General features: G+C 47.5%; 1 protein-coding gene across 2 annotated transcripts in view; it reads right to left on the bottom strand.

Annotated features, from left to right (window-relative positions):
• The window catches only part of CADPS2 (calcium dependent secretion activator 2), a 644998-nt gene that overhangs the window by 223543 nt on the left and 407676 nt on the right, over nucleotides 1-13779 (bottom strand). For both annotated transcript variants that reach the window (XM_060244821.1, XM_060244822.1), the window contains exon 14: nucleotides 4816-4917. In XM_060244821.1, coding sequence (XP_060100804.1) covers nucleotides 4816-4917 — 102 coding nt within the window. The remainder of the gene's footprint in view (nucleotides 1-4815; nucleotides 4918-13779) is intronic.

Here is a 13779-nt window from a genome sequence, read left to right as displayed (position 1 = left end):
AATAATTTTATCTCAGTTTTATTTAAGTTTCTTATAATGTATCATTATGCTCTCAAGTGTATATATTTGAGTTAACTGGCTATGTATTTTAGGGTGCAGTCACACGTACCATTAGTGGCGATACAGCTCTGACTCGCTGACGGATTAAATATGTTCGTCCAGACATCCACATCTGGCAATTGAGTATCACCCAGGGTCATCCTGGCCTGCTGCAGATCAATGCCGCATTAATTTGATAGCGCAGAAAGTCCGGCCCTTTTTCAAAAAAGCGGCACAAGATCGTTTTTTTTCGTTTGGATAGCTCACGTGCGATACTGCCCCTTGGAATGTTTACTGCCCCACCCTTTAAAAAAAAAAAAAGCCCCAGCAGACATGCGCATTGCCAGATCACCCGGGAATCTGAGGTGACGTTTCTGCTTCTTCAATCAACACAGGATTGGAGGGGGGGGGGGAACGTTATCCCACTATTCAGAAGAGGAAAAAAATCTTTTTTTTCAATGTGAAGGATTTCCAGATATCATTGTCACTGCCAATTTCTAGGAAAGTAATTCCTGGCAGTTCCCTGGTTTGAAGTGCCAACGTTAATTCTGGAAACTTTCCCCCCTTCCCCCCCTCCTCTGAAGCAATGTTTGATTTCCCACCTCCAAACAGTTGGGCGCATGTTCAACGGACCCTCCCCTCCCAGAAATCACCCATCTGATCACATTGGGCCAAGAAAAGAGTGTGATAGTATTGGATGTCTGATCCCTCAACAACAGAATGAATCACATTCTTGGATGCTCGTCTGATCGGTCCTACATCGAATCAATATTCAGCGGTTCAAATTTGAGCGCTACACACCTGCTTTTAATGTGACGTGTGACCGCACCCTTAGATTGTTTAATTATTCTAACAAGTAGTAATAAAACTGATGCTGCTGCTGCTGATAGGTTATGTGAGAAGATTAGTCTACCTGGAGAACCCCTCAGAGCAGACAATACTTGCCTGCATAAATGTTTTTATGTAAACTATATAGCAGGGGTGGCCAAACTTGCTTAACGTAAGAGCCACACAGAATAAATGTCAGATGCTTGGGAGACGCAACACATGAATGTCAGATTTTTGACAGCCGCAAGACAGGCAGGCAGGCAGGCAGGCAGGCAAATAGATGGGGAGGAAGGAAGGAGGAAGAGGCGGAAAGAAAGCAACTTTAACTTTAAATGGCTTCTCCAGGCTGCTGGCTGCCTTGGCTTGGAGAAGTGATTTGAAGAGACAAATGCCTTCTCCAAGTCAGCCAACAGGGCAGTGGAGACTTCAAGAGCGACACAATATGTGTGAAAGAGTCACATGTGGCTCCCAAGCCGCAGTTTGGCCACTCCTTATATATAGGGTCCATAAAACAAATATATAATCCCAGATCTTTATCTTCTCTCCCAGGACATTTGGGGAAGCCTTAGTTTGATAACAAAAGAGACTCCTGCTAAAATTATTTGCACAAGACTGGCCTTATTACTGCTATTGTGCTTTAACTTTTACTATCACTTCATAATAGAAAGGGATTCAGAACAGTGAGTTCAGAAATCAGTTTTGGCTGCCCTGCAACAAAATCTGGTAATGAGAACTGGAAAAATCTAGCTGGGTAGCAACAGGATACTATCCTTCTTCTCATTCATAATGTTACTTAGCAATTCTCAAGAATAGTAGCAGATTAACACAGTAAACAGGTTTATTTTACTTTATTATTAAAAAGTCCATTCCACTAAAAGGGCTACAATATAAAACTGTATTTAAATACTATCTTAAACACATTAACAGCATGACAAGACTTAACTTGAATCTCCATCTCAAATATTAAATACATGAGATTTTTCTTGTCTAAATTGTCTGCTATCGTCTGCATAATCTTTGCATTTTCTGAGGTGTTTTCTCCTATTGGGTTGGATCCAACCAGTTTTTCCACTTGTAAGAAAACGAGTTGTCCCCAGTGACCACCCCAAAAGCCTATTCTGGGAATCACAGGACCTGCATGGACAAATGCCATATGTGGTAGAGGCAATAAGAAACAAGGAAATTATACAAGACTGAGTGGAAAAAGCTCACTGGATCCAACTCCATATCTTCTACAATTTTACTTTGATTACACTTCACATTTCAAATCAAATTGTCCCACTGGGCTTTACAGAAATATCATTTTATGAAATACCAGTACATTATTTAGTAGGCATCTGGAACAAATGTGTTCCTAAATAATGAAAAACCAATAAAAGCACTAATTAATATTTTTTTTCAGTTGTCTGTTACAGTAGTCACAAGAGGTAACAGAGAATTCTATAAATACCTCCCATTATGAACGGCTATTACACACTTTTCAAAATATATCATCTTGAGTGTCTATCCATGGTTTAGTGAATGACCTTTGAACAGCAAACTTGGCAAGTATGACTGAATTTAAAGGGGGTGGCTCTGATTGATAATCTGTACCAGGGCTTTTTTTGTAGAAAAAGCCCAGCAGGAACTCATTTGCATATTAGGCCATACTCCCTGACACCAAGCCAGCTGGAACTGCATTCCTGGGCATTTCTGCTCAAAAAAAAGCCCTGATCTGTACTGGAAACCCATGACAGCATTCTGACAGCATTATTACTCCTTACAGTGAATGTGATATTCCCATGCCTATTAGCGGGGCTGTGAAATGGGGCCATGCACAAATAAGAGTGGCTATGCGCTTGAGTGACTCCACAGGAATGCAGAAAATTATTAACTTGTAAACTGGAAAAAGGTCCTCTTCTCTTAATGAACACGAAGCATGATCACTGACCTCCAAGAGTCATGGAATGTTGAGGACAGTTCAAAATCAGTTAAAGGAGACAAAAGAGAACAAGAGGGGAAAGATGGGGAAACTGGCCTGACTGATCACCTAACTGTAATAATCGCCTGGGAGGGAAGAACGGTGTGGGGATATATTTTGTGACGTGTGCATTCCCTCTAGTCCTAATCCCACTTTAGACTTGATGATACTGTTGTAAGGTTAAAGGTTTGGAACACATTAAAGAAATAACATCTTGGTAAAGTGTTTAATTAGTAGAAGAAAAACAGTTATTCCAGTTTTAATGAATCTCACACATCTCTGGGGTTTTATTGACAGCTTGTAGTATCCTGTAATAGGGTGGGTAAAGTCAGGGTGAAGGGATGCATGTTGCATTTCTCAACAAAGATATCCTCTCTCAATTTCCCCATAAGTATGTGTGGAGGGGGGATGAGGTAAGAGTATCTGTCTTTTGTCTTCTACTATTAAAGAAACAATCAGAACAATGGCACTTCAGTGCTAGATTATGAAACTCAGGCACTGAGGAGCAGGGCACTATTCTATCTTCAGAGTTCAGCTGTTTAATGGTATTATGAGGGGGAGAGGGTAGATTTCTTAAACAAAATGATCCCTTACTGTGCATCAAAGATCCCCATTTGTATTCATATAATAAATATACATTTAAAAAAAAAAACAGGCATAGGTTCTATGCACGCTTAAAGTCAAAGAAACTTTTCCCTAAGCAAATATCAGGATGTTAATGCTTAATGATGTTCCATTTCAGGAATGTAAATAGACAAGTTTTTAACAGCAGCTGTCAATTTCAAAATGCTGGTACTGACCTTTTAAGCCCTATATGGCCAAGGACCTGTCTATCTACGGGACCACCTTTCCCCATATGTTCCCCAGAGAGCACTGCGTTCAGGAACTCAAAATCTGTTGTCCATCCCTGGACCAAGGGAGGCCAGACTAGGCTCTATACTGGCCAGGGCCTTCTCAGTGGCAGCACCAATGCTGTGGAATGCTCTCCCTGAGGCCATAAGAGCCCTGCGGGATCTCTCCCAATTCCACAGGGCTTGTAAAACTGAACTTTTTTGACAGGCCTATAGAAACTAGTAGGAGAAGGCTGCCACTTCTATGCCGCTGAGCAATACCATCAGAAGGACCACCAACAGATAAACAGAAGATCTAATATAATCTGATCCACCTATGCATCAAGATTTTGTATAGCACAATATATTGTTTTAAATTGTTAATTGTTTATGTTTTATCGTTTTAAACTTGTAATTGAGATTGTTGGTTTTATTATGACTGTTAGCCATCCTGAGTCCACTCCTGGAATGGGAGGGATATAAATCGAAGGTAAATAAAATAAATAAATAAATAAATAAATAGAAGCAGGGCCTTCTCTGTAGCAGCCCTTCCTTCTCTGTGTCCAGCATCTTTTTCATAATATATTCATTTTTCATAATACATTTCATTATATTTCCTCTGAAGTCAGGTTGGCTGAAACAAGTTTCCCCCCTTCTTTATGCCGCCAACGGACAGACCCTTCAGAATTATTCAGAGAGACAAAGATTATAATTTTGGCTCATTCTACTGAAATAATCTTAAAGCCTATGGTTAGTGTGTGATCACAAGCTTCTTTAGAACGTATGAGATTGTGGCAATTCAGTCAGCAGGTGATGAATTGATCCTGGGATTCCTGAAAGGCTTGCATTGCAGCCTGCATTTCTGGGATAAGCAAGAAAGGCAGAGTGTCCACGTTTATTCCTGACTGCTGTGAGAGTGCAAAGACCTCAACGGGTAAACTGAAGTTGGCACTACAGGGCTCACAAGAAGAGCTTTTCAAGGAAAAGATTCCAACTAGCAAGGGGTGGTTTGTGCAACATCATTTTACTCTGGTCACCCATGCGGGTATCATTCCAAGAAATGTCATTCCAAAAAAAACACTGCGCCAAGCTTTCACTGTTCCTTGGTAATCTTACACTGCCGTGTCTGGCAAACCTGGTTAATGCGAACATACTCACCTGAAGTGGCTTATCTGGTTTTCTAAAAGGGAAGCGAGTCTTTCCTTAATATCTTCAAACCTCTCTTTCTCTTCAATGGTCACCGTTCCAATTCCATCAGGCCTAAAATTTAGAGACAAAAAACAAACTTTTTTCCCCCTTTTAAAGAAGTAATCAGTGATATCTGCCAATTATAGCATGCATAATCTTCACCCACTAAAGAAGATCAATGCCATAGACTCCACCCTCTAAACCAGCCATTTCCATCTGGGAAACCACTTTTGCCAATCTCTAGGTGAGGTCTGGAGATCACTCAGAATTAGAATTGGTTTCCAGATGGCAGAGAACAGCTCCCCTTGAGGTGGGGGGGGGAGTGAATGCCTTCACTTGGGTGGATGGGAAGATAGCAAGGGTGGGGGAGCTGTTACCCAAAGCCTCTTTCTAGAGCCCATCGTATTTTTCTTTACAACGAGCCTTATTCCTAGTGTTATATAAATATCTTAAACTGTACAATCTGCAATTCTTTACTTGCTTGCTTTTTGGCAAGCTCATTTGGCTATTCCCTGATGTCTCAATCTCAGAATGAAAGGGCAGTATAGTGTTTATACTGTAGTATACAGAACCCCAAATAATTGGCTGCACTATTGCAAAAGGTATATGGAATCTATGAATTTAACAATATATCAGTGAATCCAAAACTATGGAATTAATCTGTATACGAAAATGTACAATAACCCTTGGTTAAAAATCAGTACATAGAACGCTGCAACAAGCTTAACTAGGACCTGATGGAAGTCAAAAAGAACAAACCAGTAAAAAGAGTGCTTCCCCTCCTAAATGCATTCAAGCAGACACATCAACCGTTTTCGCACACAGCTTACCTCACAGTCACAATCCTGTTCCCTCCGCAGTGTCTGTCGAATTTCCCCCCATCTGCGCCAGAGTTACAGGAAGTGCCGCAGCTTTTGCTTAAACTAGGTTTTAGTGGTTTACGTTTGCTATGCAAAAGCTGCGGCACTTCCTGTAACTTCGGCACAGATGGTGGGAAATCCGACCAGACACTGCGGAGGGAACAAGATTGTGACTGCGAGGTGAGCTGTGTGCGAAAACAGTCATCCAAATATATAGAAATCTTGGGAAAGGGGGGGTTTGTAATAATATTTCAGTATGATGTGTTTGAAGCTTCCCTGCTGTATATGTGAGAAGTGTTGAATAAATCTTGGGAAAGGGGGGGGGGGTTGTAATAATAGTCCGCTGTGACTTTCCAGTCCTTGATGAAGCACTAAGGGACCGGTTCATCTTCGGCCTGTGGGATGAGAAACTGAGGCGAAAGTTGGTGGGTAAGGATGACAACAACCTAGCCAAGGCCATCAAGGAGGCTATGGCATATGAGAAATCGAGAAAGGAGCAAGCCACCGCCTCTGCGCATTGTGCTGCTGCCTCCTCGTCCGAGGACTCCGGGGAAGATGACGCACTCAAGCTATGGCATGCAGCACAGAAGAAACCGTCAAGCTGTTAGTTCGAGACAATGCCTGCTCAAGAGTGTGCCAGCTGCGGGGACCCCCACGAGCGACGTTCCTGCTGATTCCAAGACACAATCTGCCACCAATGCGGGAAAATGGGCCATCTAGCAAGGGTCTGCCATTCCCGGTCCAAGCGCTCCACTCTGAGAAGTGCTGGCCGGCAGGATCTGGGCAGAAACCAGAAGACCTCCACTCCATCGCTACTTCAGATGACCAGGTATGCCAACTTCCCCTGCCTCCCCCCGGGAAATTGCAAACCATGCAAAATGGAAGTGGACTCGGGGGCCGGACAAACTGTAATTTCTCTTAGGACTTTCCGAAGGTTATGCCCCAGGGGTGGGGGGGGGGGAGCCAAACTGCAGCCATCCCTGTTTGTGGTTTGCGACTATCAGAAATGAGAGACTGCAGTTAAAGGAGTGGGGTTTCTGAGGGTGAAGTACAGCGACTTCTCAGGATGGCTGCCCCTGATTGTCGTGGAAGGGGACTTGGGCAGCTTGCTGGGCTGAACATGGTTTGGACCCTTAGGGATCCGAGTAACGGGATTAAATCAGGTCTCCACATGGTCCAGAGATTTCCAGAGTATCTGTGGAGAGTTCCCAGCAGTTTTCAATGGGACCCTGGGAACTTACACAGGCCCCCCAGTCTCCTTACAACTAAATCCAAACGTCCAGCCCATAAGGCTGAAGGCACGGCACGTTCCCTTCGCCCTCAAACATAAGATAGAGGAGGAGCTAGACCTCCTGGTAGCTCAGGGAGTACTGGAGCCAGTCACTAATGCACGCTGGGAAACGCCCATCATCATTCCAGTGAAGCCGGACGGCTGCATCTGCCTCTGCGTGGACTATAAGTGTACCATAAACAAAGTGTTGCAAGGCCACGCCTACCCAGTGCCAGTGGTGAATCACATGTTGGCCTCCCTAGGAGGGGCAAAATTTTTCAGGAAATTGGACTTGGCTCAGGCCTATCAACAGCTTCTGGTGGACCCTGCCACAGCCGAGGCACAAACAATAGTGACGCATAGAGGTGCCTTCAAGGTCAAGCGCCTCCAGTTTGGGGTCAATGTGGCCCAGGGATCTTCCAGAATCTAATGGACTCTCTTTTGAAAGGTATCCCTGGAGTCCAGCCATTTTTCGATGATGTGTTAATTGCCGCAGCCACGGAGAATGAGTTTGCCTCCTGCCTCTGCACAGTATGGCAATGTTTCGACTCAGCAGGCTTAAAGGTGAAGCAGGAGAAATGTAGGCTGGGGGTGCCCAAGATTGACTTCCTGCAGTTTTCGGTTGATGCAAACGGGATCCATCCCTCGATGGAAAAGGTGGAGGCCATTTGTGACACCCCCGCCCCCACTAATAAAGTGGAACTACAAGCTTTCTTGGGCCTCCTCAACTTCTACCATGCCTTCCTTCCCTATGAGGCAGTGGTAGCAGAACCCCTCTACAGTTTGCTGGACAAAAGGGCCCCGTGGGTGTGGGGTTGCCGACAGGCTGCAGCCTTCCAAGCAGTGAAGGACCTTCTGACATCGAACAGTCTGCTGGCGCACTTCAATGAGCGGTTGCCCATTGTCTTGGCCTGCGATGCGTCTCCTTATGTGGTGGGGGCAGTCTTAGCACATGCTGCCAGACAGCTGCGAGGTTCCGGTGGCTTACTATTAGAGAAAATTGCAAAAAACGGAGCACAACTACGTGCAAATAGATAAGGAAGGGTTGGCCATTGTAGCCGGTGTTAAGAAATTTCAAGATTATCTATACGGCCGGCCCTTCACCATACTCACTGATCATAAGCCCCTCCTGGGCCTGTTTGCCTCCGACCACTAAACGGCCCAGATGCTGTTGCCCTGGGTCTTAAGGTGGTCCATTTTTCTAGCGGGGTACCAGTACAACCTGCAATACCATCCGGGTAAGGCTAAGGGCCATGCGAAAGCTTTGAGTCGGTTGCCGCTACCCTCCGGGGACCTGAATCCGGCGCCAGCACACCATATAATGTTGTTAGAGTCCCTCCCAGACCGCCCAGTTCATGCGAAGGACATTGCTCGTTTCTCTGCCCGAGACAAAATCCTCTCCTGGGTTCTCAACTGGGTGTGGAGCGGATGGCCCATGAGCTGGATGGGCTCAGAGTTTGCAGTGTTTGCTTCCCGCCAGGATGAACTATCGGTCCACAAGGGCTGTCTGTTATGGGGGGTAGGGTAGTGGTGCCCCCCCGCTCTGAGGCAAAAAGTCCTCACCGCACTACACAACTCTCACCCAGGGATTGTGCAGATGAAGGCCCTTGCCCGTAGCTATGTCTGGTGGCCCGGAATCGACGACGCCATTGAGTCCTGGGGAGCAAGGTGCCAACCATGCCAGGAGACCCAGCCAGCACTGCCCAGAGCGCCAGTCCAGCAGTGGGAGTCCACACATAACCCGTGGTCCCGCTTGCACCTGGATTTCGTGGGGCCATTCCAGGGTCAGCTATTTTTCCTAATCGTGGACTCCTACTCTAAGTGGTTGGAGGTAGTTCCGGTTGTCTCCACTTCCTCCCGGACCGCCATTACAACACTCCACAAGGTTTTCGCTACCCAGGGGCTCCCAGAAACTCTCATCTCAGACAATGGGACTGCCTTCATGTCAGGGGAATTCCAGAACTTCTGTGGCCAGAATCTAATCTGGCACCTCAGGTCTGCCCCTTTCCACCTGGCTACCAATGGAGACCCTCCGCCGCATCATCCAGGGGTACTGGGAGCCCTGCCTCACTGAGTTCCTGCTAGCCCAGCATGCCATTCCCTGCACTGCCACTGGCCGCTGCTTGACCGAGCTCCTCATCAGCTGGCGGCTGTTGACGCTCCTAGACCACATGCACCCCAATCAGGGCCCAGATCTGCAAGAGATGCCTGACACGGTCAGAGCACCCAGGGGTTTTGATACAGGGGACTTAGTGTACGCAAATAACTTTGGGGGTGGCCTAGCATGGCTTCCGGCCAGAGTCTCCAGGGTGTTGGAGTCAGTCATGTACGAGATCACCACCAAGGGGGGGGGTCACAATGTGGCAGCACATACACCAATTGAGGTCACAGGAGGCACCTGGGGATGAGGTCGCGGAAGACAGCGGGCTGCAGGACCCACTGGCGGTTCCGGCTCTGACAGCCCCCAGACTAGCTGCGATTCTGACCCCAACTTTCCACCAGAGCCAGAAGCATCCGGGCACCACATCCCCTGCCCCTCTGTCCACCACGCCCGAAGCGACTGCCGCACTACCACCCTCTCAGGCACCCAGGCGGTCAACAAGGCAGCACTGCAAGCTGGCATACCTAAAAGACTAGGTATGTTAGGGCTTGGGAACTAGGAGGGGAGGAATGTAATGTATGCAGACTCAAGTGAGAACTGAATGCATATTCCTGCCTGGCTCATTGGAGCCAGACAGCCAGAGCTTGGGGACTTGGGAACAATGGGCAGCAGGATCCAAAACCCTGCTGCCCTGTTCCAATCATGGGCCCGCTACTGGTTTGAATGGACCAATCAATGCTTGCGCAAGAGCAGAGGTGTGTATATAGTTGGCCCCGCGGGCCAAGTTCAGCAGTCTTATGCTTAGCCTTACTATGTAATCAATAAAGAGCTAATGTTTCACTACCACTTCGCCTCATTGATCCACAGAACCCACTATATTATAACATAAAAAAACCTAAGATCATGGCATCCGGCCTCATCACTCCTTGGCAAATAGAAGGAGAAGACATGGAAGGAGTGACAGACTTCACATTCCTGGGATCGAAGAACACTGCAGATGGTGACTGTAGCCATGAAATTAAAAGATGTTTGTTCCTTGGGAGGATAGCTATAGTGAACCTGGGCAGTATAATAAAAAGTTGAGATATCACTCTGCCAACAAAAGTCTATATAATCAAAGCAAAGGTATTCCCAGTAGTAATGTGTGGCTGTGAGAGTTGGACTCAGTGGCGTAGCTAGGGCTTTCGGGGCCCGGGGCCCAAGATTTATGTGGGCCCCCCTACGTGTGTGCACGCTGCCGGAAACAGGAAGTGACGTCACTTCCGGCGACGGCACTTCCGGCGACGTCATGCCACCGCCGGAAACAGGAAGTGACATCACTTCCTGTGACATCATTCCCCCCCCGCGCCACCTGCCGGAAACGGGAAGTGACATCACTTCCTGTGACATCATTTCCCCCCGCGCCACCTGCTGGAAGCAGGAAGTGACATCACTTCCTGTGGCATCACTTCCACCAAATGACATCATTTCCCCCAAATGCCACTGCCGGAAACAGGAAGTGACTTCACAGCACTTCCTGTGACGTCCCCAAAAATCCCCCAAATATCACCGCCGGAAACAATTTTGTTCTCAAATCCTGTATATACTTCATCAGTATATGGGATAAGGCACTTTCTCAACTGTGCTGCATAATGCAGCCTATTTATTTTGTCCTGTTTGCTCTGTTGGCTCTATCTGCGCCACCTTCATCACTTTCGGGGTGTGGATCCCCCAGTGGGGTGGTCTCCCGACTCCCTCCGCCGGCTGTTTCTGATAGCCCTGCGCCCCCTCTTTCATTTGATATGTGTCCCGTGCGGGTGCCACCCTCCCGCCGGGAGATGCCGCAAAATGAGCCCCCTTGAGGCTTATGGCGGCAGGGCTCGGGGGAAGCGAGCTAGACTGCTGTTCTTTTGAGGGGTTATAGAGTGTTTCGAGCCCGTCCCTGTGGCATCGGTCCCATCGTTGTGGGACCCAGGGGGGCGGCGCAGCGACCCACCAAAGCAGCCTGTCACTAATAACACAGGTCAAGATGCAGGACAGGAACCCGGAAGTGACCGACAGGCTGCTTCAGCGGGCCGCTGCGCCGCCCCCCTGGGTCCCACAACGACCGGAAACCAGCAGCAACTGGGCTGTGCCGATGGCTAAAACAAGGAGCTAAAAGAGAATGTCCAAGTATGAAATACTTAGGGGAGGGACGGTGGCTCAGTGGTAGAGCATCTGCTTGGTAAGCAGAAGGTCGCAGGTTCAATCCCCGGCATCTCCAACTAAAAAGGGTCCAGGTAAGTAGGCATGGAAAACCTCAGCCTGAGATCCTGGAGAGCCGCTGCCAGTCTGAGAAGACAAGACTGACTTTGATGGACCGAGGGGGAGTCTGATTCAGTATAAGGCAGCTTCATATGTTCATATATGTTCAAACAGGAAACGTTCAGTTCAAATCTTCAGTGGCTCCTTAACATTGAACCGAGAAACCCTGAAACCTCTTCACCTCCTTTCTATATGACCGGCAGCACAATTGTAAGCAGAGTTTCCCCCGCACCCCCATCTCTCACCGGGGGAAGTCTCCCGGGAGGGAGGTCTCCCGGCCGGAGCCCCGGCGGCAGCTTGGAGGGTCCCGCCAGGCCAGCCTCCCCCTTTCCCCCGGCTGATGCCACCCGAACCAGCCCCAGCAGCGCCTCCCCCGGCCCAGGCGGCAGCCCCCAGCCCCAAGGACAAGACCCTCCCCCCGCCACGGGAGAAGCCCGAGGAGGCTGGTGCGCATGCTGCCGCATGCGCGCCTTCTGAGGCGAGGGAGCGACGACTCCGAGCGAGAGAGGAGAAAAGCGACGGACGCGGCGCGCCTTTCCCGCGCTTTGCTTAGTTTCAATTGTGTGAGTGACTGAGGGGGAAAAAAGGGGGAGGGGGGAAGGGAAGGGAACGAGGAGCCCTGCGTGCGCGCGCCGCTCCCCACCCCCTTCTTCCGCCGTGCGCGCGCGCTCCCCCTCGCGCTGTCGGGCGCCGCGGGCGCCTCCATTCTTTTTCTCCCCCCCTTTCAGCGCAGGCGCAGCAACGTCATGGCCATTGTTTTGGGGGCCCCCTTGCCAACACGGGGACCCCCAGACCTGGGGCGAGCCGCCCTCCCCGCCCCCCCCCTCCCTACGCGTCTGGTTGGACTATAAGGAAGGCTGACTGCAGAAGAATAGATGCTTCTGAGTTGTGGTGCTGAAGAAGACTCTTGAGAGTCCCTTAGACTGCAAGATCAAATCAGTCAGTCCTAAGGGAAATCAACCATGACTGTTCCCTGGAAGGTCAGATGCTGAAGCTGAACTCAAATACTTTGGCCGCTAAATGAGAAAGTAACACTCACTGGAGAAGATCCTGATGCTGGGAAAGAAAGAAGGCAAAAGAAAAGGACGGCAAAAGATGAGATGGCTGGACAGGATTACTGATGTGACTAACATGAATTTGAGCAGACTTCAGAGGATGGTGGAAGACAGGAGGGCCTGATGTGACTCGGTCCATGGGGTCGCAAAGAATCAGACTCGACTGCATGACTGAACAACAAAATAGACTGCAATTATCTTTTATGGGCGAAGGGGTTATTTAAAGTTTTATTTTTTATGTTTTACAATGTAACCTGTAAGCCATGAGGAAGATATAGATATTTTATAAATAAAGTTTCTCAGTAATCTCCACAATGACTCTTCTAGGTAGACAAGTATTAATCTCATAATGCCAATGAACATCTCGGGGTAAGAGTTCAGCAGTTTGGTTAGGACCACCTTGAGAGATGAGCTTGGAACTAAGCTTACACTATTGACCATGTATCAAGTACAACCACTGATTGGCCTACAGTGTAGTCTGCTGTGAACAGAGTATAAAGTTCTGAGTTTTTAATAATATTAATACTGTTATAAGGGTCAAGAAAGATAAGCCAGACAAAATATAATCTGAATGTTTTAGCTATCATGAGCAAAGCATAAGACACAGCTATCACCTGGTCATGATTTGATTTGCTGTACTGATAAGCATACAAGCATTTCCCCTCTTCTCTCAAATAATTTCAACTTGTTACCTGTCAGGTGAGGGAGTTAATGCTTTCATTTTAAAAAGAAAATAATTCCAAGGACAGCAATAACATCAGACACAGCAAATATATGTACATCAATGGTCTCTTTTATAAATGTAAAGTGAAAGAATGATAAGTTCTCTTATCCCTTTCAATGAATGTCATGACACTTTACCTCAGAGTTCTGACAGATGGAACTTGCTTAAATTCAGGCACATTTCTCTGTCTGATTTGATTGTCAGGAGAGATTGCACTCTGCAGTTATAAAGCAAATAACTCTGTCATATTAAGATTCGCTAGGGCATGTCATATGTATGACAGGAGAGAGCCAGAGGGCCTGATGGTGACAAGTGAGAAAGGTGAGCCAGGAGAATGTCACCATCTGTCAACCTAAACTAAGAAAAGAATTGCTATGTCCACACAGGAGATCTCGCTACCTGTCATGTCACTACCTGGGTTTGTTGTCATACAAAACTCTACTGACAACACCTATGACTTCAGAATAACTCGATCCATTTGCAGAGGATGTGCAGTGTCCTGTACAGAGACATCTAGAGAGGGTGGTATGGTAGGAAACCAGCAGGGACCAATTCTCAAATGAAACTTATGAATCTTGCCCAGGGTGAAAGGTACATTTTCTATTCTCGAATTGTGAGGCATAAAGTTTAACACGATACTT

This window comes from Heteronotia binoei, chromosome 8 (genome assembly GCF_032191835.1).
Source record: "Heteronotia binoei isolate CCM8104 ecotype False Entrance Well chromosome 8, APGP_CSIRO_Hbin_v1, whole genome shotgun sequence".
In the NCBI taxonomy this organism is placed as follows: Eukaryota; Metazoa; Chordata; class Lepidosauria; order Squamata; family Gekkonidae; genus Heteronotia; species Heteronotia binoei.
The sequence above is the reverse complement of the archived record's forward strand: the minus strand, read 5'-3'. Positions and strand labels throughout refer to the sequence as shown.